General features: G+C 51.7%; 1 protein-coding gene across 1 annotated transcript; it reads left to right on the forward strand.

The window, feature by feature from the left end:
* The first annotated feature begins 3,586 nt into the window (after positions 1-3,586).
* On the forward strand, positions 3,587-27,147 carry sec16a (SEC16 homolog A, endoplasmic reticulum export factor). Its single transcript, XM_049020338.1, is given in 36 exon segments — positions 3,587-3,727; positions 4,936-5,176; positions 5,178-8,672; positions 8,923-9,071; positions 9,952-10,034; positions 10,304-10,445; positions 10,545-10,731; positions 11,665-11,688; positions 11,690-11,779; positions 11,782-11,842; positions 12,728-12,816; positions 12,818-12,871; positions 12,966-13,027; positions 13,268-13,406; positions 13,885-14,127; positions 15,308-15,405; positions 15,570-15,651; positions 15,753-15,870; positions 16,010-16,121; positions 16,316-16,421; positions 16,658-16,798; positions 17,220-17,333; positions 17,686-17,940; positions 20,611-20,943; positions 21,032-21,079; positions 21,295-21,423; positions 21,425-21,460; positions 21,593-21,670; positions 21,920-21,976; positions 22,084-22,204; positions 22,407-22,547; positions 22,680-22,771; positions 22,933-23,004; positions 24,316-24,375; positions 25,056-25,133; positions 25,697-27,147. Coding segments are annotated over 35 exon segments (7,329 nt in total). The 5' UTR covers positions 3,587-3,727; positions 4,936-5,005; the 3' UTR covers positions 25,766-27,147.
* Positions 27,148-27,385: the final 238 nt, after the last annotated feature.

Genomic DNA, 27,385 nt, shown 5'->3' on the forward strand with positions numbered 1-27,385 from the left:
TGTATAAAGGCAGGGGGGGGGCTGGTGTAAATTTGCTGTTGAGAAAAGCCCCACGGGACATTTGGCGAAGCAAGCCTTGGACAAAGAGCCGGCATGCCCAAACTCCCTCAGCTATCCAGAACTGAGAGTATAATTTTCTATTTAGAAAAGCAGCACGATTCTTGACAAAGAAATTAAATATAAAGGGAATTCCTGGCCTACATGACAATGCTTTAAGATATCCTCAGACACTAAAAAGACACCACAGAGTTAAAAAAAATACCAGTCATAAAATAATGTAGGGGCAGGAGTGGCTAAATAATAAAATAACCGCATCAAGAATAAAGCTAACTCAACACCAAGTAGTTCCCACTAAGGTACAAGTGCAATAATGTAAAGTTTGTATCTAAATCACATTGCATTTTATCTAAACGATGATCTAAACATATGTACACCAGAGATGCATTCATGCAAACATCATTGGGTTCGGATTCTATCACAGATAAATAGAGTTTTGATTTGGTGCAGTTTGTATTCAGTGTATAAAAATTTCAATTTACTCAGTATCAAATACATTTTCTAAATGCATTTTCTTTAAGTAATAGGCTGAACTAGTTGAAAATGTAAATTTATAATTCTTATAATGTTAATAATATATGAATAGTGCTGCAAATAATGTTAACTCCTGCAGCTGTAATGTGATATGAATGTCCACAGGAAAAAAATCAAGTAAGCAGGAAGCTGATGGGCCCACAGGTCAAATGTATAGCAACATAGTCAGTGGGGGTTCAGCTGCAAATCCTTGGCTATAAAACTTTCTGGTGTTTTCATTACAGTTTTATGTGGACCCGCCTCTTTCGGCTACGGCACTGAGATGAGCCCTCCTACCAACTGCGCTGCCGGCAGCATAGGAAACGTGCGGGGCAATGTCTGCAGACTGCTGCAGTGCTACGATGGATACCGTCTCCATCATAAATCATCGAGAAACCGGAATGCTCCCGCACACCTGGCCAATATGGTGGCGGGACGTTAGCCATGTCTGGTTTTTCCTTATCAAACCGGGAACGCATGAACTAGCTATTGACTGGCTGCAACGCTCACGTGTGTGAGGCCCACACAGAAAATGCATTTATGTCCATTTTTGCCCTTGTGAAAAAATTGTGTTAACAGTGCGCTTTGATCACTAGAAGTGTAATAAAAATGCATTCTCTTTGCACATATTTTTTTTAAAACACTGACGTTATACTTTTGTGTACTTTTAGAAAATATACTCTGCATTTAAACATAATTAAGTACACTAAAGCACACCCAAATAAAAGTATATCTGTAATAATAATAATTTATACTTTTATTGACGCCTGGGGGGAAATTCTCTTTACACCTCCCCCAATTTGTTCTTTTGTAGGGAAGAGTAAGCTGGCCATGAAGGGTGGTGGCACCCAGGCAGCTGGGGGTTAAGGGTCTTGCTCAAGGACCCACAGACATGCCAAGGCCGGGTTCGAACTGGCGACCTTCTGATCATAGGCCCAGCCCACTGAGGCACATGCTGCCCCCATGAACTTTAATACATTTTTTAGTGATATAATTTAACACTTTTACACTTAATACACTTTGCTGAAAGTATATTTTTTTGTGCTAAGGGTATTTTTTAAGTATATACTTCAGTACACTATTTTTCAGAACGGTGGATTAAAAAACTTTTACAAGCAGAAACTACAGTGACTAAAATTACAAATCATAACCGTGTTTACGGGCGCCGAACCGTGGACGTAAACCACTCGGCTTTTTCCGGAGGGCGTCGCATCCCTAACGCGCGGACCCTTGACTTACGAACTCAATTCGTTTTCGAGGGTTGATCGTAACTTAAGTTGGTCGTAAGTCAATACTATTTTCCCCATAAAAAATAATGGAAATAACCATACTGCATGCCGAACGTCCCAAGGCACCTTACCTAACCTTTTCATAATAAAAAAGATTTGTATAATGTGCGTAATTTACCAGAAGCACCAATAATTTTCCTAGAATACTCACCAAAAAGTACATATAAAACGTGCCTAGCCTACTTCATACTGTACTCACCATTTCTCTGTGTCATGGTTTCGAAGTGGTGCGTGTCGTTTTCGGCACTGGCTGCTTCACCATGATCAGCTACGCTACGAAAAGCAGTTGTCGCTTTAAAATTGTGAAACCACTCCTTACTGGCACGAAATTTCACCATTATCACTCGTTAATGGCTTATACTTTACGAGATCTGCATTTATAGCCCTAACATTTTCACAAATTACAGACTCAGACAGGCTATCACCTGCCATCTGCCTTTCGTTTATCCACACTAATAACAGCCTTTATACCTCATCTAATTCTGTTGATCATGATTTACTAATTTGAGTAACACCTTTAGTGACACCAGCTTAGAGGCGCCTCTCGGTCATCTCGGGTCTTCGTTCACAGCCGCTCAAGCGGATACACGTTTTGGCCTCGACCGGCATTCGAGTCGTAACTCAAGTCAAAACTAAAATTTTGGTCATAACTCATGTTGTTCGTTTGTCAGGCCGGTCGTAATTCGAGGGTCCACTGTACTTGCCTTCTGCCACAACCACTGACTGCATAAGCTGGTATGGAAGACGCATAGATGGATGTTACAACCCTATGGTGCCCTCTGCTGGCAGAAAAAAAACAGTTGTGTTCAGAACAGACGCTTTCTGCTGCTCATAACTTATTTTGACATAAATATCATTCTTACCCTTAAATATTTATTTGTAGTGTCACATTATTCATTATTTCAGCATTCCGTTCTAGCTCTTGAATAATTTATTTAATTTAATTGTGTGGCTCTTCATACACAGGGACTGACAAAACTACATCGTACTTATTTTATGCGCATTTGCACAGTTACAAGAAACATTTATGGCGCGCATTATGTGCACATTCGCCGTATAAAGATGAACACACGCTGTATTTTTTGTCAGAACAGTGCAAATCACATAAAATAGGTACGACAAGAACTTACCAGGCGTATCGCTTTATATGGCGAATAAGTATTTGACTGCCAGTTATGTCAATTCCTGTTTATTACATGCATACTCCTTTAAAGGCACTTCGTTTACTCTAACAGGGCCTGAGGTCAGGAGGTGGATCGAGCATCACCATTTCCACTAGTGCCTGGACTTAAACGAATGAATAATTTACCTTGAATTCACCCATTGCTTGCGCTCATCAACGTCAAGATTCACCAATTACATAATGCAGTATTACTCTAAGTATACAGGCATGCAAATAAATGTGTAGCTACAACTTTGGTAAAATTTGTCATGAATTAAAGGAGAAACTGAAATGAACACCACACACATGAAACAAGAGATGCAGCTGAGGAAACGAGCTCTTTTACGCTGCACTGCCAGTCTGAACCTGTAGAGGGCAGTGTTCCGTTTTGCGGGCCAATTTCCGGTCACTTTAAAGTGAACTTTGTAAAATATTTATTTATTTAATTTTCATCAGTATAAACCGGATTTTCGGTAGTTTTATAGCCAGTGTGTGAGATTAAATCAGAAAAAGGGTTTAATGGTAAAAAACACGCAGATGACAGTAAAAAGCCCTGTGTTTGGGGCGGTGACGTCTCAGGTACACGTCGCCCAGTAGGACGTGCTTTCCGAACATGGCGGCCGTGTATCCCCTCCACGGTCCTGCTCTTTTGTAAGAATTTACATTTAATCCCGCTTGGTATCGAGTTGGGTTTTGTCAGTTGAAGGTAAGCTTTCGCGTTCACGGGAATATGTTAATGCTTTAGCGGCAGGAAGCTCCTGCCAGGGCATGGCGCTGGCTCTTTGGCTTGTTTATTCAGATATGCGGCCGGTAAGGCTAGGCTAGGCTAGGCGAAATTCAGCCGCTAACGTCCTGTTGGGAAACCGGATCTGTGACACATCATCGATTTCCGACCGCTTTGGACTTTCTCGTCTTATCGGTAAAGACAGCCGGGTGCCTGCGGCCTCTCGGCTCGGCTCGGTTCGGCTCGTCTCGCTGCGTCGCCGGTTGGGTCCGGGCTTCTGCGATTACTTTTTCGCGTGCCGTCCCTGATCTGTTCCGTATAATGTCGGGTTAGCTTCCTCCGGCGACGCGCTGCTGACCCGCGTAGCTTTGCTGCTTGATCGCAGTCGTCGTTTCGCTGGCTGTGTGTCTGACAGCGCGGCGCAGGCGAGCCCCAGGCGCCCCGCACCCGAGCCCGCTGCCCGGCCATCGACACAGATTGGTTATCTATTATTGAAGGACGTATTTTAGGTATGCGCCAGTAATGTCGTGTAGTCGCTGTGAACGAGCTTCGCTTCTTAAAGTTGTCAATTTTAGATTGTCATGGCATTTAATTTTATTTTAGGATTGGCTACGGATATGTGTGTTGCAATTAAGCAGCGAGTATAGAAAATGGATGGGTGGATAGCTGTTTACAGCGTTAAGCTCTTTGGGACTGTGATGAATTATTCGCGGAAAGTGTGCCGTATTTTGTAGGCTTGTTTGGTGGTGTTCCTGTTGGATTTATTTTCTCTTATGGTGCAAAAGAGCATTCAGTCATTCAGGTATTACGACTGTGATGTCTAGAATTGGAGAGTCAGTGCTTGTTTATTTGCAAAACCTCTATCCAAGTTGGCCCCACAGCCAGTTGTTGACAGGTAATTTGCATAGAAATCCCTCCTTTTTTAAGTGCTGTATTGTTGCTTCTTTAAATAAAGGAAGGGCATGGATTGCCTCTCCTGGTTGCACGTTTTTGGTCACCTAGCATTATATTTGGTTGCTTAGTGGGAGCTTTTATCTGATTAACTTGCAATTTTCACTCATTTTTACAGCTGTAGCATTTTACTGGAATTCTACAGCAAGGCCAATCCTAGGATGTTTACCATGTGTTCAGTTGGTATGGCCTCTTGCTGTGGTTTTTATTACTCACTAGTACTTCTTCTGTTCCCACAGCTGAGTTCAAAATCAAGCCCTCCAAAGGCTAAATTCTGGAGTGAGGGTGCTGCAGCTTTGGTGAAGTGTTATGATGCAACCTCCGCCTCGGGCCGGGGGGCCGCCTCCAATTGGGGGCATTCCCAATGCATTTCGAAGGACTCGACCTCATAGGCAGCCAGGAAATCCCAGTGGGATGCTGGGGCCGGCTCAGCCCGTGCCACCTATGACTGACCCCTTCGCGTTTGGCAGACAGGCCCCATCCGGTCCCCCCCCCTCCTGCGGGAAATCACCATCCAACCTCCAACAGTAACCTACCTGTGCAATCCCCACCGCTCGCTCCATTCTACTCGGGTGGCCCCACCCCAGGTCAGCCAGCACATCATCTGCCGGAAGTTGCCCAGGGTCATCAGCCCATGGTTGCTGGAGTCAACAGCTTCGTCCCAGGAAATGTTGCATCCTCGGCCCCACCACCCAGGCAGTTCCCTGGCCTCGCGACTCCAAATGCCCCCAGCGCAGAGGAAGGCTATTTGAACACCAAGGAACATGGATCCTATATCACAGCAGGAGCCCTACCTCAGGGTGTAAACCCATGTCCCGCCGGGGTTTTGGAACCTGCGTTATACCAGCCCCTGGTTATGCCGCCAACAGCGTCGCCGTGGATGTCTGACCATGGGAGTCGTCCCCCTTCAGTCCAGAACTACTTCCAGCCCACCAGTGATAATGCGCCTCAGCCTACCAGTTCGTCCCTCTCAGCTTGTCCCCCTGATCCTTCTCAGCACGCCGCTCCCCCTGTTCCTTCAGCCCATGCCTCTTCCATAGCTCCTCCCCCTCAAGCCTCTTCTCCTCATACAGCTCAGGCTGCTCCTTCTCCCTATCCTCTGGCCCAGAAACAGGCATATTCAGCTCAGCCAGGTTTTGGTGGTCCACAAGGCACTCCCACTGGACCCGGTCTGCCTGAGTACCGCAAACCTGAGGGAAACGCTGGTGTCACCCAGAACCAGAATTCTCAATTCCAGGCCCACAACTATTTTGGTCGGAACTGCACAGCACCTGACCCTTGGTTCACCCAACCCTCACGAGAACATTTTTATCACCAGATGGGTGGGGGCTCGAGCGATAATCGGCCAAACTCTACAAAAGATCAGCCGGGGCCGCAGCCAGGGCCGCCACCGGGCCCCTCAGGCCCTTTGCCATATGCTGCAGATCCTGGCACTGTTTCACTTTTTTTCAAAGAGAATGATGTTGAAAATGAAGAAACACTTGCAGGAGAAGGGAAGGCAGTCAATGGTGTTTCAGCTGGGGATACCTTTGGGGTAGGTTATGGGATGAACATGTTGCCCCCCAGTCCTCAAATGCCTCTTGTGCAGTCCCCGGCTGGATCTGAGGTCTCCCAGCGAGGGGGTCTGAGCACGCCCGCAGACCGCAGTGGTCCGTTTACCGCTGATCCTGCCGCTCCGTATGCAAATGACAGTGGATTTGTGAGCGGCACCCCGAAACAGGAAAGACAGTTTGATCACGTGGAGAACCTGGAATGTGTGCCTAACCAAGAGGTTCTTCCTAGCGAGCCACAAAAAATGGCCCAGACTGTTAGTGGAAACTCTGCTCCTGGGCAGGCTCATACCGCTGCTCCTGGGCAGGCTCATACCGCTGCTCCTGGGCAGGCTCATACCGCTGCTCCTGGGCAGGCTCATACCGCTGCTCCTGGGCAGGCTCATACTGCTGCTCCTGGGCAGGCTCATACCGCTGCTCATGGTGGTGTCCACTATGAGGGTGGACCAAATTTGGAGACCCCAGATTTTGTTGCAGGCCCAGTCAGGCCTGAGAGCGTTTCATCCAGCTACAGCAATGTGAGCCAGGGGAGTGTGTCTGGTGCTCGGCGCCCCCAGGGCGTTGTGGGCACCTTCATCCAGCAGGAGGTAGCCAAACCCTTGGAGGACTCTTCAGCTGGCTACTTTGAGCAGATTGACACTTCGCCTGCTGGAGAGGGCGCCCAGCAACGTGCGTCAGCTAAAATAAGCCATGGCCAGCTCTCTCAGCCTGTCACCCCTAGTCCTCCGAAGCCCACTGGAATCTTTCAGGCCAGCCCCAACAGTTCCTTTGAGCCTGTCCATGCCCATAGCGTGGGCGTCAGGCCCTTTGGGGTCGACCAAGCTCGAGTGGTAGCCGAGAAGGGAGGTGGTGCTCATCCAAGGGTAGGTGTCCCAGATGCTTCTCTGGGCAACCTGGAGCAGCCGCCGGACAACCTGGAGAACATCTTCATGACTTCAACGCAGCACCCGGGTGCAGGGGTTCTAGAGAAAAGGCCCTCTTCCCGTTCCCAGGGAGCTCGTCTTAAGTGTGAGAGCCCCGCCACCACACTCTGGGCACAGAACGAGATGGCCATCACAAACGCCAACGTTGTGTTGGCCCCTGCTGCCCCGCCAGTGCATGGGTTAGTAAAGCAGCCCAGCGCTGAGGTAATTCAGCCCCCTGAGGATGGCCCACTAGACTTGCAGGTTCCCCAGCATGTTCATTGTCCCCCCGAAAGACCCGACCACTCATCAGAGAACCTTGAGAACCCTCCAAAATTGGCTGAGGCTGATCCAAAGCATCCTCAGGCAAGTCTCGGCTACGCTTCTCTACTCGTTACTACACCACCCGCGGAATCATTCCCCAATCAGCCTGTTTTGATTGCACCCCCTTCAACAAATTACTCTCTAATTCCACCAAACAATCCTCATTCAATCGTCTCTAATGAAGTGTCACCGAATCCCGGGGTTGATGTCAGAATCCTGCCTTTGCAGCAGCCTTCAGACATGTGTGCAAGCACTGCGCCAACAGGTCCTGCGAAAGTTTCTAACCATCTGGAGCACTTTGCTTTACCAGTCACCTCTTCTGGGAACTGCAGGCCTGCTCCAAATCCATCTCCTCTCAATTTAACCCCAGAGAGCAGGCAGGTCGTAAAACCAGATAACCCCACTGCGATATCCGCAGGCAGGCCACGCAACTCCTCTCTTCCTCAACCTGATCCTCTCGGGGGTCCCAATCACTCTGCTCCCCCTGTTAATTCTCAGGCTCTGCCTCTCGCTGATAATCATAAACAGCCTATTAATGAGCTGCTCGATTTCGCGATGTCTTTCCCTCAGAGTAATCAAAACAAGACTACCACTGCAAGTACTATGCCTTCTGGTGCTCCATCCACGGCAGCGGGACTGAAGACGGTAACGCCAGTCAGTAACTCGGCAGGTTTTTATCGACAGGTGACCAAAGACCCGCAGCAAGGAGGCAGTGGGGGGAGTGAGCTTCAGCCCCAGCCCCAGCAGTTGGCTGACTCTACTGTCCCGCCAGGGGGGGGCACCACCAGTGCCCAGCAGTCTGCCTTGTACTCATCCCACAGGCCCGAGTCTCAGCCTAACTTTATTGCAGGTGGTGCCCCTCCAAATCCAACCACTCAGCCTCCTGCACCAGTCAACCAGTATCCTCATCCCTCAGTGCCGGGTCAGGCCCCACCTGGGCCAGGTGTTTCTGTGCCACCAGGAACTGTCCCTCCAGGGTCTGGTGAACCGCATCAACCCCCTTATCCTCCCCAGCCAGGCAACTCCTCCAGGCCGCCTTCGGTCCTGGGTGGACCTCCGGGATATGGGGGCATGCCTCCAATGCCTGGACCCATGTATGGAGGATACTATGGGGGCGCCTATTCTGAGTACGTGGATGGCAGACCACTATACCCCCCTCAGTACCCTCCCTCCGACCCCAGAGCACAACCATACTACCAGGTAGTTTTCTTGTTGTGTTACTTGTTAGTCTTGGAAGTAAAGTAAATATAAAGTACTTCCCATTGAATGCATTTACAAACAGCGCCTGAGGCAGTGTTGCCGTTGACTTGGTTTGTCTGTGAAGCTTGCAAATTGGCAAAGGGAAACCAACAGCATCGACGTAGTTTGGGTTCAAGGTTTACAGCGAGATAAAGGCTGCTTGTTTGTTAACGGGTGCCAGTTACCTCTGACGCAGAGCTATCGCACGCAGGACGATCCCTACCGAAGGTATGATCCGCGTTACGGCCGACATGAAGGGTCCAACTTGGGTTACCGGGACACGGAGCGATACCAGCACAGGGAGCAGCCGGAGCGGCCCAGCTCTCGAGCCAGCCAGAACTCTGACAGACCCTCGTCCAGGTCAGTGCATTTTAAATGCTTGTTGTGCTGGGCGCTGTGGTGTACGCAGCCGCTGGCTGCTCTGCTGGCCAACCTGCTTTTAAAAAAGTCACGTGTTCTGAATGGCCATGCTTGCATTTACAGTACTCACAGAAAAAGCCATTAACTGCCTCAGTACTTGTACTGGCCTGTTCATTTGTCTAGGGAAGGTTAGTGTGAACCTAAATAAAACACTCATTACAATGAGCCATCTTTAGTGTTGTCTTACCATTCATGGTTTTCGTATATGTAGCATGTCAGGAGTCCGGGAGGGCGGGGGTGCTTATTGGTGGGTAAACGGAGTGATGTCACTGCACAGGGTGTTGCATGTTGTCTAGTACCGTGGTTCTCTGACTTTTTGCGACAACCGCTGCTCTAATCTAAGGAACCATTTCCAGGGGATGTTAAAGTGACCAGTCTGTCACTTAGTCTGAGTGAAGCTAGACCTCTGACCCCTTTGTCGTCCTTCCTCGCTTCCCACGCCGTGTGTTTGCTTGGCTCTCACACCGTCGGCTGTTCACCCTTCAGCTGAAATCATTGTTGGCTTGAAACAGAACTCAGTATAACTGGAAAAGCTATACTGATCTTACATAGACAGTGAATCTCTGGCGTGAAGATCGCCGGTAATTTCCGTGTCCTTTTCAAATGTATTGGCATAAAACTGTAGTGGTACCGCACTTTGTCATAATGCACAATTGTTTTTGTCATTAAATTCCTTCTCCTGCAAATCGCATCTGTTTCTCAGTGTAGGTCTATGTCTCAGTGGCATGACGTCTGTCGCCTTTACAAATATTGTAATGTTTTTTTAAGCAATTCCCTTATCCTCATGTCCTGCTTTTCTGTGTTCATGTCCTCGCGGCAGGCAAGGCTATTCTGAAGATTACCAGAGGGCGAACCGCAGTGCTTACGACGGATATTATGGCGACTATTACAAAAACTATGGAGGTAAGTCATGTTTTGTGATTCTGAGTTTGCCCTTGCGGTCCTCTGCAAAAGTCTCGGAGGCCCAAAGGAAACAATGTGGTCATGTTGGTGTCAGGCCATGACGGCCGTCAAAGTGTGTCATCTCAAACAGTCCAAGCCATCTAGCAAGATATCAAATAAGTTTATCTAGCTGTTCAACATGATATCATGATATCAGTGACTTTATGCAGAGACTTTGGCACATCACTGTAATCCTCTCTTAGACGCCCTGATTTTTGTCCCCTTCTCAGATCGGAGGTGGGAGCATTATGACCCAATGCTGGCCTTTGATCCTCGATACAGGGGCTACTACGACCAGTCCTATTGGTATAACTACGACCCTGAGGCCTACAGGGGCAGAGAAGGGTATTACAGCCAGCCCTATGCCAACAGGTAGCGTGCCGGTGGTAGATTCGCGCTGGGGTATGGGAGGGGGAGGGGGGTCGTGCCAGCCACTGGCAGTGGGAGAGCATCCTGTCCGCTGTGCTGCAGGCGTGAGACCTACGGTGACCATTGGCGCTACGACCCGCGTTACGACTCCAGCTTCGACGAGACCTGCTACCAGCGGGATGCTTACGGTGACGAGTGTGACCGGCGCAGTGTGCACAGTGAGCACTCCACCCACAGCCTGCGCAGCTCGCACAGCCGCAGGAGCAGCTTCAGCTCACGCTCACAGCAGGTGTGTGCGTCTGCGTGCGTCTGCGTTCGTGCTAAGGGTTAGGGTTATCCTGGTTAGGGTTATCCTGGTTAGGGTTATCCTGGTTAGGGTTATCCTGGTTAGGGTTATCCTGGTTAGGGTCATAGAATTAAAGGGAGAGTCTCCACAATGATAGAAATACATGAAGCTGTGTGTGTCTTGTGCGTCTCTGCATGTGTGCCTCTATTCAAGCGCAATGAGACCAGGATGAATGAGAGTCTAGGAGAGCAGGAAAATGTCCTTGTGTATGTCACAGTATATGTCTGCATATTTCAGGATTTTTCACGTCTTGTGTGTCAAGGTCGACAGAACAAAAAGGCATTGTTCCCAGAACATGCAAAATTTCTACCATTTGTTTGTTTCATTTATTTGGCTTAGAAATTCCTTATTGGACAGAATCCATCAGAAGTGTGCGTGTGTGTGTGCGTGTGTGTGTGCGTGTGTGTGTGCGTGTGTGTGTTTGCACCTGCAGGAGGTGGTTTCTGTGCAGCTCTGAGGTTTTACACATTTGTTGTGCTTCTGCCAGTTCAGTGTCTGTCAGCCTCCTGATAAGGAGGCCTCACTTCGAAGGCCTGACCTCAGTGGCCGTACAGCCATGCATGCCATTTCCAATGCAGCAGTGTGTTTTTAAATGTCATCTTAAGGCCTGCAGTGAGGTGATTTTTTTTTTCCACTAGAAACACAAATATTTGAATATCCAGATACATTAGTATTAAATACCTGTTTTTCCTAAACGATTCCAGTTTTAAAAATTGCCAACGTTTCTTGGCACGTTTTTTTAGTCCCAATTTTAGTCCCAATGGGAGCCATGCTCTCCAGACTTGTGTTTTTTTTTTTTTTTTTTTTTTTGCTGTACCCCCCCAATGAATGATGCAATAATAATAGATTATTATTTATCATTGTCTTCCCCGGCAGAGTCAGTTATACAGGAGTCAACAGGGACCTCGTGTCTGCGACTTACGAGCCCCCAGGCCAGGCACCCACCCTGTCCATGGACTTCTCCTATGGCCAGTATCCTGACAGCACGGATGCGGGCCTACCAGTACCCCTGCGGGCTATACTGCCGAGGGTGGCTGGCCGGCTGTCGAGCAACGTAAGTATGCTCCCCGGCTCTCTCAGGGCTGCCGGTTAGCGGCCTGCCGCCTCCCCGGCTCTCTCAGGGCTGCCGGTTAGCGGCCTGCCGCCTCCCCGGCTCTCTCAGGGCTGCCGGTTAGCGGCCTGCCGCCTCGCCGGCTCTCTCAGGGCTGCCGGTTAGCGGCCTGCCGCCTCGCCGGCTCTCTCAGGGCTGCCGGTTAGCGGCCTGCCGCCTCCCCGGCTCTCTCAGGGCTGCCGGTTGGCGGCCTGCCGCCTCGCCGGCTCTCTCAGGCTGCCGGTTGGCGGCCTGCCGCCTCGCGGCTCTCTCAGGGCTGCCGGTTGGCGGCCTGCCGCCTCGCCGGCTCTCTCAGGGCTGCCGGTTGGCGGCCTGCCGCCTCGCCCGGCTCTCTCAGGGCTGCCGGTTGGCGGCCTGCCGCCTCCCCCGGCTCTCTCAGGGCTGCCGGTTAGCGGCCTGCCGCCTCCCCGGCTCTCTCAGGGCTGCCGGTTAGCGGCCTGCCGCCTCCCCGGCTCTCTCAGGGCTGCCGGTTAGCGGCCTGCCGCCTCGCCGGCTCTCTCAGGGCTGCCGGTTAGCAGCCATCAGCTGTCAGCATGTTGTCATTTTAGGTACTCTAAGGTTGATAGTAACACTTGGTTTTCCTTGCACGAGGGATTAATTCAGTATTTCAGGTTTATTCCATCTAAAGCTTGTATCTGCAGGTGGCGAGTCAGGGTTAAGCCAAAATTTAGTTCTGCTAAAGTTTTTCCTCTGCTTCATGTATGCTCTGCAGTCGTGTGGTTTTGGTGCAGTGTGGATCAGACTGCTTGCATGTGTAGGATTCGATTACTAGGCTCCGGTGATGCACAGGTGTTTTCTGATACCCCCCCCACCCCGCCGCCCTCAGCACCCCGCCCCGCCCTGCGACCCCTGAGAAGTTCATGATGCCACATCGGTGTGCCAGATTCGGGCCCAGCGGCCAGATGGTGCAGGTGCTGCCCAAACCTGCCATCAGCAGGGCAGCCAGCGCTGGTGGAGATTCACAGCATGGAGGTGAGGGCTGAGGGAAATGCTGTAGGGTTCTATAGATCTTAAATGGCTGTTTAGGTACCAGCCTCACAATCCCCCTCCCCTTTTCTGGTCCCAGATCATGCTGCAGGACTTACCAGAGCAGGAGGACCTGCGCTCCTTCCCTGGACCTCTGGTGAAGTAAGCCCTGTCTTCCTATTCTCAGCAGGAGCTCTCCGCCTGCTTTAACATGGAGAGGTTACCTAGTATGTTTCACAGCCTTTGAGCATCATAGCATATGCCAGAAGATCCTGGCTTGTTCTGGTAATCTTGAGGCCTGTGGGCATCCTGACTGGATGCTGGTGTGTCGTGGTGGCATGCATACGCCTTGTGCTGCCTGGCCAATCCCGGCAGAGCGTCGTCATCGTCTCTTCCCTCCAGGGATGAGACACACAAGGTGGACGTGATCAAGTTTGCCCAGAACAAGTCTTTAGAGTGTCAACGGGACGACGGCCTCATGGACAAGGATTCGGCCAGACTCATCTGGGATTTCATCATGCTGCTGTGCAGGCAGAACGGGGTCTGTGCCCGCCGTCTCTCCGGGGTTTACAGTAGCCGGGGCTTTGACCTGTACTCGCTCCCGCGTCGCTCGCAGGCTGAGCCAACTCGACCTTTAAATAGTGTTGTTCATTAGCCTAAGCCAAGAGTGATTTCATTGCCCCATCAGTATGTCAGAGTCCAGTTTGTTTATTCAAAGCTTTGCTTAGGTCAGGCCAAACTTGTACATGGCTCAGATGATAATGTACACAGCAGAAGGAAATGATGTTCCTTATCTACCCATGCATTCATGGCAGGACACACATTACAGTGCTAATTTGCAGTCAGTAAATTTAGAGGGAGAGATCGTCACTCAGTCGTTGAACGGTAGCATCTTCTGTCATCTGCCGAGTCCACTGCAGTTTTGGCATGAAGAACGTTAGTCTCAGAAACAGGGACGTCTGCACTGGACAGTGACGCTCAGTGAATGTCTTTGTTCTGTAACTGCTTTTCTCCTGCAGACTGTGGTGGGCACGGACATAGCAGACCTCTTGCTGCGGGAGCACAGGTCCGTGTGGCTGCCGGGGAAGTCGCCCAACGAGGCGAATCTGATCGACTTCACCAACGAGCCGTTGGAGCGTGCGGATGACGAACCGGGCTCGGTGCCGCTCTCGCTGCTCTCCGACACCTTCATGACGGTGCCTGAGAACCCGGGCAAAGAGACCGAGCGCTTCCGGGAGCTTCTACTCTTTGGCAGGAAGAAGGTGAGACCGCCCCCCTTCCCTCGTCCCTTTCTGTACCTGCCTCTATCTGTGTCGGGGGAGGCTGGGTTATGATGCGTTTCCAGTGGCATACAGGAATGGAGCCTTACCGAGAAGAGACCTAGTTCCAGTGCAATTCCAGCATGCTTCGGTTTTCCACTGCAGAGCAGTGCGCTCAGTAAAGACAGCAGTGCCATAAACCCGAGGAGTGGCTTATGCACTGTTCACATCATGATTTACTGTGTGGTAACTTCCTAATTCAGCTCGGTTTGGACACACTGTCAGTACGGGTACAGCTCGGATATGGCCTCGGTTCTTTACAGTGGAAAAGCGTCAGATTGCAGTACAGCTCGGATATGGCCTCGGTTCTTTACAGTGGAAAAGCGTCAGATTGCAGTACAGCTCAGATATGGCCTCGGTTCTTTACAGTGGAAAAGCGTCAGATTGCAGTACAGCTCAATTCTCGGCGGTGGTGGAAAAGCACCTTTAGAGTCCAGCATGACTCTTTTGGATTCAACGGAGGGCTACAAGAATGATTCCTGGTCTTAGAGGAATGTCTTATGAGGAGAAGTTAGCTGAGCTGAATTTGTTCAGCCTTCAGCAAAGGAGACTAAGGGGGGACATGATCCAGGTATATAAGATTCTAACAGGTCTGGATGCTGTTCAGCCAAATACTAGAACTCGTGGCCATAGGTGGAAATTAGCGGGAGAACATTTTACACTGAATTTGAGAAAACACTTCTTTATACAGCGTGTAGTTAGAGTATGGAATAGTCCTCCTGCTAGTGTAGCGCAAGCTAAAACCCTGGGTTCCTTTAAATCAGAGCTAGATAAGATTTTAACAACTCTGAGCTATTAGTTAAGTTCCCTCCAAACGAGCTTGATGGGCCAAATGGCCTCCTCTCCTTTAGTAAATTTCTTATGTTCTTGTGTTTTAATTCCAGTCTAAACTGCTGGTAGTTTTGGTGATGTAGGGATTGAAAACTTGTGCGTCATGCAGCCTTTTTGGGGGCTGGGTCTCGCCACACTGTCCTGTACAGCTTCTCTGTTCTAATACAGCACTGGTCTTGGACATCTAGACCCATCCTCTGGTCTTTGACAGGACAGGATGATCCCCATTAGCCCTGCTGCCCTCGTCTTGCTGTGTACGGCACACTAATAGGGCAGCCTGCTTTGCTTTTAGGATGCTCTGGAGTCGGCCATGAAGAATGGCCTCTGGGGACACGCCCTCCTGCTTGCCAGCAAGATGGACAACAGGACGCACGCGCGTGTCATGACCAGGTAGGGAACCCCGCTCGTTTTTTGTTTTTATCCTCCAGCATTTCAAATGCTTTTTTGTGGCCATTTTTAATGCAGATGCATGGCGCTTTTGGCTAACGGCCAGTCGGTGGCTTTCACGCTGCCTGTGATCGTTATCATTTCTCCTGTCTCTTCCTGCCTGCCAGGTTTGCTAACAGCCTTCCCATCAACGACCCGCTGCAGACGGTGTACCAGCTGATGTCTGGGAGGATGCCGGCTGCAGCCACGGTAAGTTAGGTCCCCCGGTAATTCTGTATCTGCTGGGTCCTCTCCGGTCTGTTAACTCCCCTCCCCCCCCCCCCCCCCCCCCCCCCCCCCCCCCCTTGTAGTGCTGTGGAGATGAGAAATGGGGAGATTGGCGGCCCCACCTAGCTATGGTGCTTTCGAATCTCACGCACGCCCTGGACCTCGACATGCGCACTGTCGCCACCATGGGGGACACTCTGGGTAAGGCCCGTCACCATCTTCCTCATGCCACCCTGGAGGATGGCCCCCCCCTTGAGCTCTGATTAGGGTTAGACTGTGGTGTGTGACAGGAAAATGGCTGCTTTGTCTCAGGCTAAATCTGGGCCTCTTTCGCCTTCAGCTTCCAAAGGGCTGATTGACGCAGCTCATTTCTGCTACATGATGGCCCAAGTCGGCCTGGGCGTTTACACCAAGAAGAGCACAAAGATGGTGCTGATTGGCTCCAACCACAGGTTAGCCCCTCATGCCATCCTTCCTACATGCATTTGTAGAGGTGCATGATGTCCATTTATACAGCTGGATGCCTCTTGGTAGATTACTCCTATCTGACCCTTGGACGCTGCACATGGTCTCAGAATTCTTAGTTTCATTCTGTTCAGCTCTCATACACGCTTCTTCACTGAGCTCACTTTGCTGCCCCCCCCAGCTTGCCGTTCTTCAGGTTTGCCTCCAATGAAGCAATCCAGCGGACAGAGGCCTACGAGTATGCCCAGTCCCTTGGCTCGCAGCCTTGCTCCCTGCCCAACTTCCAGGTGCCCAGTGCCTTTCTCACGATCCTCCAACACATGGATGGATGGCTCCTACAATGCAGCCTCAGCTGCCTGCATAAAATCTGTTGTTCTTTGAGGAGTGCAGTCTTCAGCAAACTCAGACTTTAAAGACTAAACCTCATACACGATTTGAGGGTTACTCATAGTGAATTCGCTGCCTATCTATGTCTGACATGACCCCTGACCTTTGATCTCTGCTCTTCCTGTTCGCCCTGCAGGTCTACAAGTTCCTGTACGCCTGCAGGCTTGCTGAGGCTGGGCTCTGCGCGCAGGCCTTGCATTACTGCGAGGTCATCTCCAAGGCTGTGCTCAGCATGCCCTCTTATCACTCTCCCATGTTCATCAACCAGCTAATTCAGGTAGGCACACCTCAGACAGACGCTCTGCTCACCCCGGTCTGCGTCATCGCAGTCGAACCCTGAAGTCTGTTGCTGTTCAGGTGTAAACTTTGTACTGGTATTGGCATTCCCTTGTTTTTTTGGGGAAATACTTGATTTGGGGGCGGTGTTCCATGAAGTTGGATTTCTCAGTTAACTTGAGCTGGAAGTCATGATCGTCCAATGGGAATGATTCATTCTTGGTCTTGTTGGTGTCACTGAATTACCTGTAAGACTCACACACATTGGACTGACATCCTGGCTCCTTGGTCCTGTTCTGCTCGGGGTAGCCTGTAGGCCTCCTATGACCCTGAGCAGTATAAGCATTTCGGCCTTGGATGGATGGTTAAATGGTTTTAACGCTGAGGTTCTGCTACTGATTGCTGTCTCTCCGCTCTCACAGATGTCCATCAAGCTGCGCTTCTTCGACCCGCAGCTGAAGGAGAAGCCAGAGCAGGAGCTCTTCGTGGAGCCTGGCTGGCTGGTCCGTCTGCGGCATCTAGATAGTCAGATCAGAGTGAGTGTGGGTGCCGGAATCCGCACTCTACGGACTTTAGCCATCGTCTGCATACAGAACCACTGTGAGAGAGACTCTGACCTCCCTGTGTTATCAGGCCTTGTGCTTTCTGGCTGCCGTGCGTACATGTTTTCATTCCGCCTCGTGTCAATAATTATTACAGTAATTAAATGAGGTTAACCTTGTATCTCGGTTTTGAGGTTGTTTAGTAGACAAGATAAGATTTAAAAACAGCTGGCCAATCTGTTTCCACCTGGGTGTCGTTCCAATGGCGCCTTAATCACGAGTTCAGACCCGTAACACTTCATGCATGTATATGCTCCTTTGTGTCTGCCCACTTTGCCCGCTGCAGGATGGGATGATTTCTTACAGCTCGGGCAGGGCGACCCCCCAGCAGTATGCCTGCAGCACACCCAGCTCGGAGTTCGACCATCCGTCCCCCCCCGACCCCATGGGCATGCCCATGGACAGTTCGGCCAATCCGGACAATGCGCTCATGACGTCACTGCTGCCGAACCCAGGGCCACCCCTGTCTGCCGTGCAGCTCATGCCACCAGGTGTGTCTTTCTCTGTGCGTCGGCCTGCCCGCCCGCCCGCCCGTCTTTCTCTGTGCGTCGGCCTGCCCGCCCGCCCGCCCGTCTTTCTCTGTGCGTCGGCCTGCCCGCCCGCCCGCCCGTCTTTCTCTGTGCGTCGGCCTGCCCGCCCGCCCGCCCGTCTTTCTCTGTGCGTCGGCCCGCCCGTCTTTCTCTGTGCGTCGGCCCGCCCGTCTTTCTCTGTGCGTCGGCCCGCCCGTCTTTCTCTGTGCGTCGGCCCGCCCGTCTTTCTCTGTGCGTCGGCCCGCCCGTCTTTCTCTGTGCGTCGGCCTGCCCGCCCGCCTGCCCGTCTTTCTCTGTGCGTCGGCCCGCCCGCCCGCCCGTCTTTCTCTGTGCGTCGGCCCGCCCGCCCGCCCGTCTTTCTCTGTGCGTCGGCCCGCCCGCCCGCCCGCCTGCCCGCCCGCCCGCCCGTCTTTCTCTGTGCGTCGGCCCGCCCGCCCGCCCGTCTTTCTCTGTGCGTCGGCCTGCCCGCCCGCCCGCCCGTCTTTCTCTGTGCGTCGGCCTGCCCGCCCGCCCGCCCGTCTTTCTCTGTGCGTCGGCCCGCCCGCCCGCCCGCCCGTCTTTCTCTGTGCGTCGGCCCGCCCGTCTTTCTCTGTGCGTCGGCCTGCCCGCCCGCCCGCCCGTCTTTCTCTGTGCGTCGGCCCGCCCGCCCGCCCGTCTTTCTCTGTGCGTCGGCCCGCCCGCCCGCCCGTCTTTCTCTGTGCGTCGGCCTGCCCGCCCGCCCGCCCGTCTTTCTCTGTGCGTCGGCCTGCCCGCCCGCCCGCCCGTCTTTCTCTGTGCGTCGGCCCGCCCGCCCGCCCGCCCGTCTTTCTCTGTGCGTCGGCCCGCCCGTCTTTCTCTGTGCGTCGGCCCGCCCGTCTTTCTCTGTGCGTCGGCCCGCCCGTCTTTCTCTGTGCGTCGGCCCGCCCGTCTTTCTCTGTGCGTCGGCCCGCCCGTCTTTCTCTGTGCGTCGGCCCGCCCGTCTTTCTCTGTGCGTCGGCCCGCCCGTCTTTCTCTGTGCGTCGGCCCGCCCGTCTTTCTCTGTGCGTCGGCCCGCCCGTCTTTCTCTGTGCGTCGGCCCGCCCGTCTTTCTCTGTGCGTCGGCCCGCCCGTCTTTCTCTGTGCGTCGGCCCGCCCGTCTTTCTCTGTGCGTCGGCCCGCCCGTCTTTCTCTGTGCGTCGGCCCGCCCGTCTTTCTCTGTGCGTCGGCCCGCCCGTCTTTCTCTGTGCGTCGGCCCGCCCGTCTTTCTCTGTGCGTCGGCCCGCCCGTCTTTCTCTGTGCGTCGGCCCGCCCGTCTTTCTCTGTGCGTCGGCCCGCCCGTCTTTCTCTGTGCGTCGGCCCGCCCGTCTTTCTCTGTGCGTCGGCCCGCCCGTCTTTCTCTGTGCGTCGGCCCGCCCGTCTTTCTCTGTGCGTCGGCCCGCCCGCCCGCCCGTCTTTCTCTGTGCGTCGGCCCGCCCGCCCGCCCGCCCGTCTTTCTCTGTGCGTCGGCCCGCCCGCCCCGCCCGCCCGCCCGTCTTTCTCTGTGCGTCGGCCCCCGCCCGCCCGCCCGCCGCCCGTCTTTCTCTGTGCGTCGGCCCGCCCGCCCGCCCGCCCGTCTTTCTCTGTGCGTCGGCCCGCCCGTCTTTCTCTGTGCGTCGGCCTGCCCGCCCGCCCGCCCGTCTTTCTCTGTGCGTCGGCCCGCCCGCCCGCCCGTCTTTCTCTGTGCGTCGGCCCGCCCGCACCGCCCCGTCTTTCTCTGTGCGTCGGCCTGCCCGCCCGCCCGCCCGTCTTTCTCTGTGCGTCGGCCCGCCCGTCTTTCTCTGTGCGTCGGCCCGCCCGTCTTTCTCTGTGCGTCGGCCCGCCCGTCTTTCTCTGTGCGTCGGCCCGCCCGTCTTTCTCTGTGCGTCGGCCCGCCCGTCTTTCTCTGTGCGTCGGCCCGCCCGTCTTTCTCTGTGCGTCGGCCCGCCCGTCTTTCTCTGTGCGTCGGCCCGCCCGCCCCGCCCGTCTTTCTCTGTGCGTCGGCCCGCCCGCCCGCTCCGCCCGTCTTTCTCTGTGCGTCGGCCCGCCCGCCCGCCCGCCCGTCTTTCTCTGTGCGTCGGCCCGCCCGTCTTTCTCTGTGCGTCGGCCCGCCCGTCTTTCTCTGTGCGTCGGCCCGCCCGTCTTTCTCTGTGCGTCGGCCCGCCCGTCTTTCTCTGTGCGTCGGCCCGCCCGTCTTTCTCTGTGCGTCGGCCCGCCCGTCTTTCTCTGTGCGTCGGCCCGCCCGTCTTTCTCTGTGCGTCGGCCCGCCCGTCTTTCTCTGTGCGTCGGCCCGCCCGCACCGCCCGCCCGTCTTTCTCTGTGCGTCGGCCCGCCCGTCTTTCTCTGTGCGTCGGCCCGCCCGTCTTTCTCTGTGCGTCGGCCCGCCCGTCTTTCTCTGTGCGTCGGCCCGCCCGTCTTTCTCTGTGCGTCGGCCCGCCCGTCTTTCTCTGTGCGTCGGCCCGCCCGCCCGCCCGCCCGTCTTTCTCTGTGCGTCGGCCCGCCCGCCCGCCCGTCTTTCTCTGTGCGTCGGCCCGCCCGCCCGCCCGTCTTTCTCTGTGCGTCGGCCCGCCCGCCCGCCCGCCCGTCTTTCTCTGTGGAGATACAGTGTGTTTCTTTTCTATGGTAATATGTTGTCTGGCTTGCCAGCCTCTAACCTACTTGTACCCCCGGCCTTTCTCCCAGCACCCCCCCGCCATCCTGGCTGATAGCGTGACTTCTGTACCCCCGGCTCCACAAGTTGGCGATGGGGTCCAGTTCTACCCCCGTTCCGCCCAGCCACCTTTGTCCAGTTCCTGGCCCTGTACCCCCCCCACAAGCCCAGATGTCTGGAGCCATGCCCCCCACGCCTGTCTATGGCCCCGCCCTACCCAATGGAGCAGACGTACCCTGTTCTTCCAGCGCCCTCGCAGATTTCCCACGTACAGTCGCCCCCTTCGCCCCAGGGGCATCATGCCCCTCCCCAGACCTCCTCACAGCCAGCCTCCCCCTCCAGGAGCACCTTCACCCCCCAGATGGACTTCTATGACCAAATGGAATTCATGGTGAGCAGTGGCTTTCTGTCCTGGGGTGCAGAGGCTTAAGGGCTTGTGCGTGTTAAAGAGCGACGTGTCTGCCTTTGTGTCTGACCAGGGTCCTGGAAGAAGGTCAAGAACAACTTCGCAGTCCTCAATGCATACGGTAGGGTTGGGCTCTCTTAATCCTCACTTTCTCTCTTACAAGGTCCATCTGGTGTTCCTGTTGATCTTTAACCTATTCTCTGGCCTGACCTGTAGACTCTTCTCTCCTCTACCCCATCCTCAAATCCACTCTCCCTGTCAGATGTCTTTCCAGCACGTGCTGAACCTTTCAGACTCTCTCTCTCTTTCAAACACGCGTGTTCCATTATCACACAGGGTCAGGGACGGCGCTCCCGCACGACTTCCGAGTCGTCCACCCACTCTGCGGGACGGGAGAGGAGCAACTCCATGGCCAAACCGTCCCTGCCCACCCCTGAGCCCATTCCGGAACAGCCACCCCAGGAGGGTGCCGAAGAAGCAAAAGAAGGAGTCTCCTAAAAAGGTGCCTGAAGCTGCCTGTGCAGTGAAGTGTGTGGGGGGCCGGCGTGGGCGTCCGGGGGCCGGCGTGGGCGTGTGGGGGCCGGTGTGGGCGTCCGGGGGGCCGGCGGTGATCGGGGTTTCTGGGTCTTTCCAGGGAAGCAGTGGATGGCTGGGCTGGCTCTATTGGAAGGGAAAGAATGAAGCTCACCTGCCGGATGACACAAACAAATCGGTGAGCAGTGGGGAGCCTGTCGTTTTACGCTTTTCACCTAGGAATGGCAGTCGGTCTCATAGAATGCTGTGGATGCTTCACAAGTACCGTAGTTTTAAAGTATGTCGAGAACTTTGGAAAGTAGTGTATTCTTCCTGAGTAAAAATTTGTTTGCTCAGAACCCCTATGTATGAATTGTGTCGCAGTTTTAAGGAGACGGTACACAAGAGTTTGAGTCAGTTTAACTTATAAATCTATTATTTTTAACAGATAGTCTGGGATCCACAGAAAAAGCGATGGGTCAACATGGACGAACCCGAGGAGGAGGTATGTTAATGTCTCAATGTCGGATGCATCTTGTGATTAAAGGCTGTTCTCTTCCTTCTAGAATTTTGACATGTTGGTGTTGACATTTTTTTTCCCCCTTTCTGTAGAACAAACCACTGCCGCCCCCCCCATCCAGCTTCCCCAAAATGGCTCCCCTGGCAGCGCCAGGGGGTGCAGCTGGGCCGCCTAGTGGTGGACCACAAGTCAACATGTTTTCCAGAAAAGCAGGTGAGTTCATCTTAATTTTGGTGTGGGAAGACAGGGGAGGCTCTCTCTGTCTAGGAAGAGGAGTGTTAGATTCTTCCATTATCCGAATTTCCCCTCTGTTTCTCTGGGCTCTAAGCCTGCTCAGTCAGGGTGGGGGGTGGGGGGGTCCTGTAATCTGCGAACCCTTCGCTGCTTCTTTCCACTGACCTATTAACTGTCACAGGCACCAAGAGTAGGTATGTGGATTTCCTGAACCCAGGGGGTACCAGCAGCAAGCCTGCAAGTTCTGTTCCCGCCCCAGCAGAAGTCTTCGCACCCCTGGCCCCGATGCCCATGCCCACCAACGTCTTTGTACCTGGTGCAGGTCAGTTGGTGCTTAATTGACGTAGGAGATGGTTTGAGGATAGACCAAGAATTGCACCAGAACAGAGACTGATATTTACAGTTGAAACTGAAAGTGAAATTAGATGACGAGTCCCATCCTTCCCCCATGCAGCCCCTGATGAGCAGCAGCCTTTAGAGGGCAGTGTTCCAGAAGCAAGTCAACCTCCAGGTCAAAACCTTCCCAGTGCTAGTGCAGCACCACAGGTGAGGTCACCATCATCTGGAGGCAAATCTGGTTCACTGTGTAGGCGGAGCACCTACACAGAAAGAATCCCAGAAAGAATGAAAGATTTTTTTTTTACCTAATTTTAGAAATGTGTATCTTCTCTGCTCTGTAAATAACGCCTATTTGACTTGGTCCCCAGGTGACTAAGCAAACACTTTACCCTCCTGGCCAGGAGGGGGCACCTGTCATTGAAGGAACTCAATCCGGGGAGGTAACGTGTCACCCACACATTTCTTGGAGCCGCTTCACTCATGTACCCATCCTCCTCACAGCTACCACTGAAATATACAGTGGACTGATTCACTGTCAGGGCATCGACTCATCTAGGCTGCATCATTTTCATAGCTGAAACAGACCATTAACACTTGCATGTAAAATGTTGACTGTTACTTAATGATACTCTACTTAATCATGTTTCTGTGTGTTTCAACTTGACCTCATCAAATGTTTTAATGGAAGCTTAGATACCTGTTAAACATCTACATTCAAAATCTGTCTGTTGCGTGATGTTTGCCCGGGTGTTTTTCCGGACGTTTTGGATTGATTCCAAAGTGCCATGCTAGCAGGCTGGCCTCAGGCTTTTCTGCTAATCCTGACTTTCTGCATTGATTTCCTGCTTCTTGTATGTCTGCAGTAAGGATCATTGTACCTCACCAGTGCTGGTGTGTTCTTTAGCAGAAAGATGTCTGTCATTTGAGAATTGTAGCGGTCAGGGTAACCTTCCTGGCTTTAAAGAGCAAAGGTTACCTTTCCCAAGAGCAGGCAGGTAGAGAGAGAGAGATGGATTAAAGGAGGGAAATAATCTATTGATTTGAGAGGAAAATTGGTCTGTCGTTCTTCTTCAGATGTCATGATTCTGAAGTAGAGTTTCATCAGTTGGACAATGACTACTAGGCAATGTCTAATCAACACCTGCAGACGTGCTTTTTGCAAGCTTCAAACTGAAGTAGTTACCCAAGAAGCCTTAACTCTAGGCAGTGCTGTGAGATTACTGTGACGTGTATAATGGCCATGTGCTTGGCAGGGTGTCATAGGAATTGCGCACCCTGCTTTGTGGGCATGATTAGGTGGATTGCGTGTGTTGAGATGTCCATCGGGTTTCTCCATATTGTCGTGTTCATCACAGGATGAAAAATAGAGCCAAACTGGCACTTTGGAATCAGTCTGCTCTGGATATGAGAATATTGAATATTGTTAATGTCACACATAGTGTCCATTTAGACACTGAGACGGAATACTATAGATGCATTTAAGATTTTAATATAGAACACTTCATTGGCTATGTGCTGTTCATAGTGATGACCTGTGCTTGTTGCTGGTTACCTGAAGGTCGGGTTTGTGTCTCTCTCCCCACCCCACCCCCCCTTGCACTTCCTGGTCCTGAAACACCATCCCCCACCCCTTGCCCACCTTCCCAACCCTAAAAACCCATCCCAAAGAGGAGCCTATGGGCTGACACGTGCATGTATTAATTTTGGCTTGTCGTCTGTTTCTGTTCGTTTGTTTACCCTTGACGTTTTAGCTCTCGCGTTCTAGCTCAATGAGTTCTTTATCACGTGAAGTGAGTCAGCATTTGAACCAGGTACATCCAGCAGGACGTCCTCTGCCGCCCCTAAATCCCTACATGTGTCATGCTAACCCTGCAGTCCTTACATGTCTGCATCCTCTGTCTCCAGCAAGGATTTGTTCGTGCTGAATGGGCCAGACTGTCTACTCTCTAGCTTGGCAAAATCACTTCAGGCTTGAATTTGCAATGGCTTCAATACGCTAAGTAGGGAGGGCTGTGGTTCTGGGGTCACCTTGACCCCTTCGTGCTCTTGCAGTAGACCTTTTGTCTGTCGGTCTCGGCATGAGATCATAGGGATGCAGGCTGAAAAGTCTCATTATTGCGCTGCTGGAGACAGAGGCCCCGAAGCTGCTGTCCTTGTCTCTCTACCCATACAGCCGTGTGCATGTCTGCATTAACCACTTAACACTCCGCATGCTTCCGTTAACATTAGTGGGCATGACATCCATCGAGCCGCCTTCTCATCTACCACGCCGTGCTGGGATGGGAGGGACGTTGCTGAGCTCTTAAGGGTTCATCCAATCCGCAGCCCCTCCTCATTTACTTCATAGACCTAAGTAACAACGAGGAGCTCTTTGGGTGGAAGCTAAACTGACCCACCGTTTGGATTTTACAGAAAAAAAAATCAAGTTCCCAAGAAAATTAAGGTTTGATTTCTGCTTCTTGGTCACCGTGGTAACTTCTGGTTTCAACAGGTTCCCACCCAAACACCAGTGCAGGGTGGGCCGCCTGCTGGAGGCGTGACTTTCTACAACCCCACCCAGTTTGCACAGGTATGTTTCGGTGTCTGATGCTGTATTGTGAAATTTGTGGGAATCTTTCACTCATTTGGACTGATGGGTTGTTGTTCTTTAACTTAGAACGCCTCAGTCTTCACAGTGTCATCTAAAATGAAGGTGCCTTTTGTCATCACAACATAACAGAGCATATATGATCAGTGGGCATGTTGGCAAGGGGCAGGGGGCTGGAAATATACCCCCCGACATCTATACATAACCTACACTCTGTTAACAGCTGTTTATTCTTAAGTAGAATATTCTGCCTATAATTGTTAAACAAGCATACTAAAAGCAGTAGTTGCCTAAATTTCAGCCAAGTATAAATATTAACTGAAAATAATATTAAGCTGTGATGTAAGTAAAACTAAAGTTGCTTTCACTGTGTGCATGGAGCATAAATGAAATGTAAATGTGGTCATGCTGTCAATTTTTCCAGTTTGACATTATTGGTATAGGCTCCATGATGCAGATGAATAGAATGCTTGTCAGTGTTATTTTCGTATGTGTGAGATTTGTATGCTTTGGATCATTTGTATTCTTCCCTCGCCAACCCACAGCCAAGCCCCCCCTCGGGTGGAGCCAAACAGGGTCCTTTTGGCCAGAGGAAATATCTAGCGATGAAGTAGAGGTCGACAACTTCAGAAGAAGGACCCGTTCTAGATCTGTGGCAGGATCTCTCCTGCTGAGATGGTCAGTTTTCCAGAATTAGGACAACAAGAGGCATTAAGTTCATCTGCTGTCACAACCAGTGAACGATCCTAATGCAGAACGGCTACCACCAAATCAGCAGCACCTCTATTCTCCCTCAGCCCTAAATCATTATTGCTGGATTTAACCTCAACTCATTTGCTATGTGAAGTATGTAGCTTGAGGTCCAGCTCAAAAGATTATCTGGTATCCAACTGGAACTAGCAGTGGCACAGTGATCTTGGAGACAAATTTTCGAAAACTGCCTTGATTTCGGGACCCGCAAATCGATACTGCAGACGCATCTGGCCTTGGCTGTCTAATGAAGCTGAAAAAGACAATAATCTAAACGTAGTACCCTGAACATGAGAAGTAGAACTTCAGGAAGAGTGGAACCTCTGTCATTCACGCCACCTATTTCTGTTGACTTTCCCACGTTAATGTCACTGAGCTCATGCGTCTTCTCATGTTTCTGTGTCTCATTTAAAAGATCTCAGACCAAATCAGTTTGTCCAAAACCCTCTGGTACTTGTTGATCTTATGGTGATCCTATGCTGAGAAGATGCTGTCAAACTCTTCCAGAGCTGAACTGTGTGGTTTTTTTTTTTTTTTAAAGTGCAATAGTAACATTTTGCTTTTCTTGTCACCTAATTTCAATAAGATTTCTTGATGGGATAACAGCCCGAATTGTTAGTGTACCTGAGTGGTCTTGGAGTGTTGGAAGGTTATTTTAAGATATTTATTGGATTGCCAGCCCAACATCCTAGCTATCAGTAGCCATGGCCTTATTTTCTCAATAACAGCCTGTTGGAGTCCAACTCTTATGTCTTCGAGGAACTGCGTGAATGATTTCTACAGCAGTTTTAGGATTGGTCACCATTTTTAATTGTCACATGTATCCAAATAATTTGTATATCTGTTCAGACTGTATTTATGACCTCTAGTCAAAAGTGTGCAAAGCAACTAATATTTCTAATTTATCCATTGTATGCCGTAGATTTGCCATTCTAATCCAGTTGTAGGTAAGCGCTTCAGTGTATGAATCACGGAAAGAATTCGAGTGATAAGTGATGGAGATCTTGCTCTGACTACAGACATCCACCTTTTTTCTTTTCCTTTAACTGTTGTGATTATTTCCCCGAATTCATATTTAATGTATGCAGAATCCTTTTAATGTAGTTCCAAAGCTCTTTCTATATAGACCACTGAAAACTTTTGACATAAAGTCCTTCATTTGAAGGAGCCCTGTTGTGTTTCAAAATTGACACTGTAAAATTCTTGGGCAGAATACGAAATGAATAAAATATTTTTGCGCTCTTGATTATTTTGGTTGATTTGTGTGTCAGACTCTGTGAATGTCAGGTCCACCATTGCATTTGAGGCCTGGTGAGACAAGGAGCGATTATTTTATTTTGCAGCTTTGCTTGGTGGTTCTGCAAGTTGGGCTGTGGTCACATACCTTAAAGCTGTGGGTTTTCTTCCCACTGTAATAGTGTGCATGTATTTGTGTCTGTCTACGAAATTTACATAATCATCACATTGTGCAGCATTTAACTTAA

Source organism: Brienomyrus brachyistius, chromosome 7, assembly GCF_023856365.1.
Source record: "Brienomyrus brachyistius isolate T26 chromosome 7, BBRACH_0.4, whole genome shotgun sequence".
Lineage (NCBI taxonomy): Eukaryota > Metazoa > Chordata > Actinopteri > Osteoglossiformes > Mormyridae > Brienomyrus > Brienomyrus brachyistius.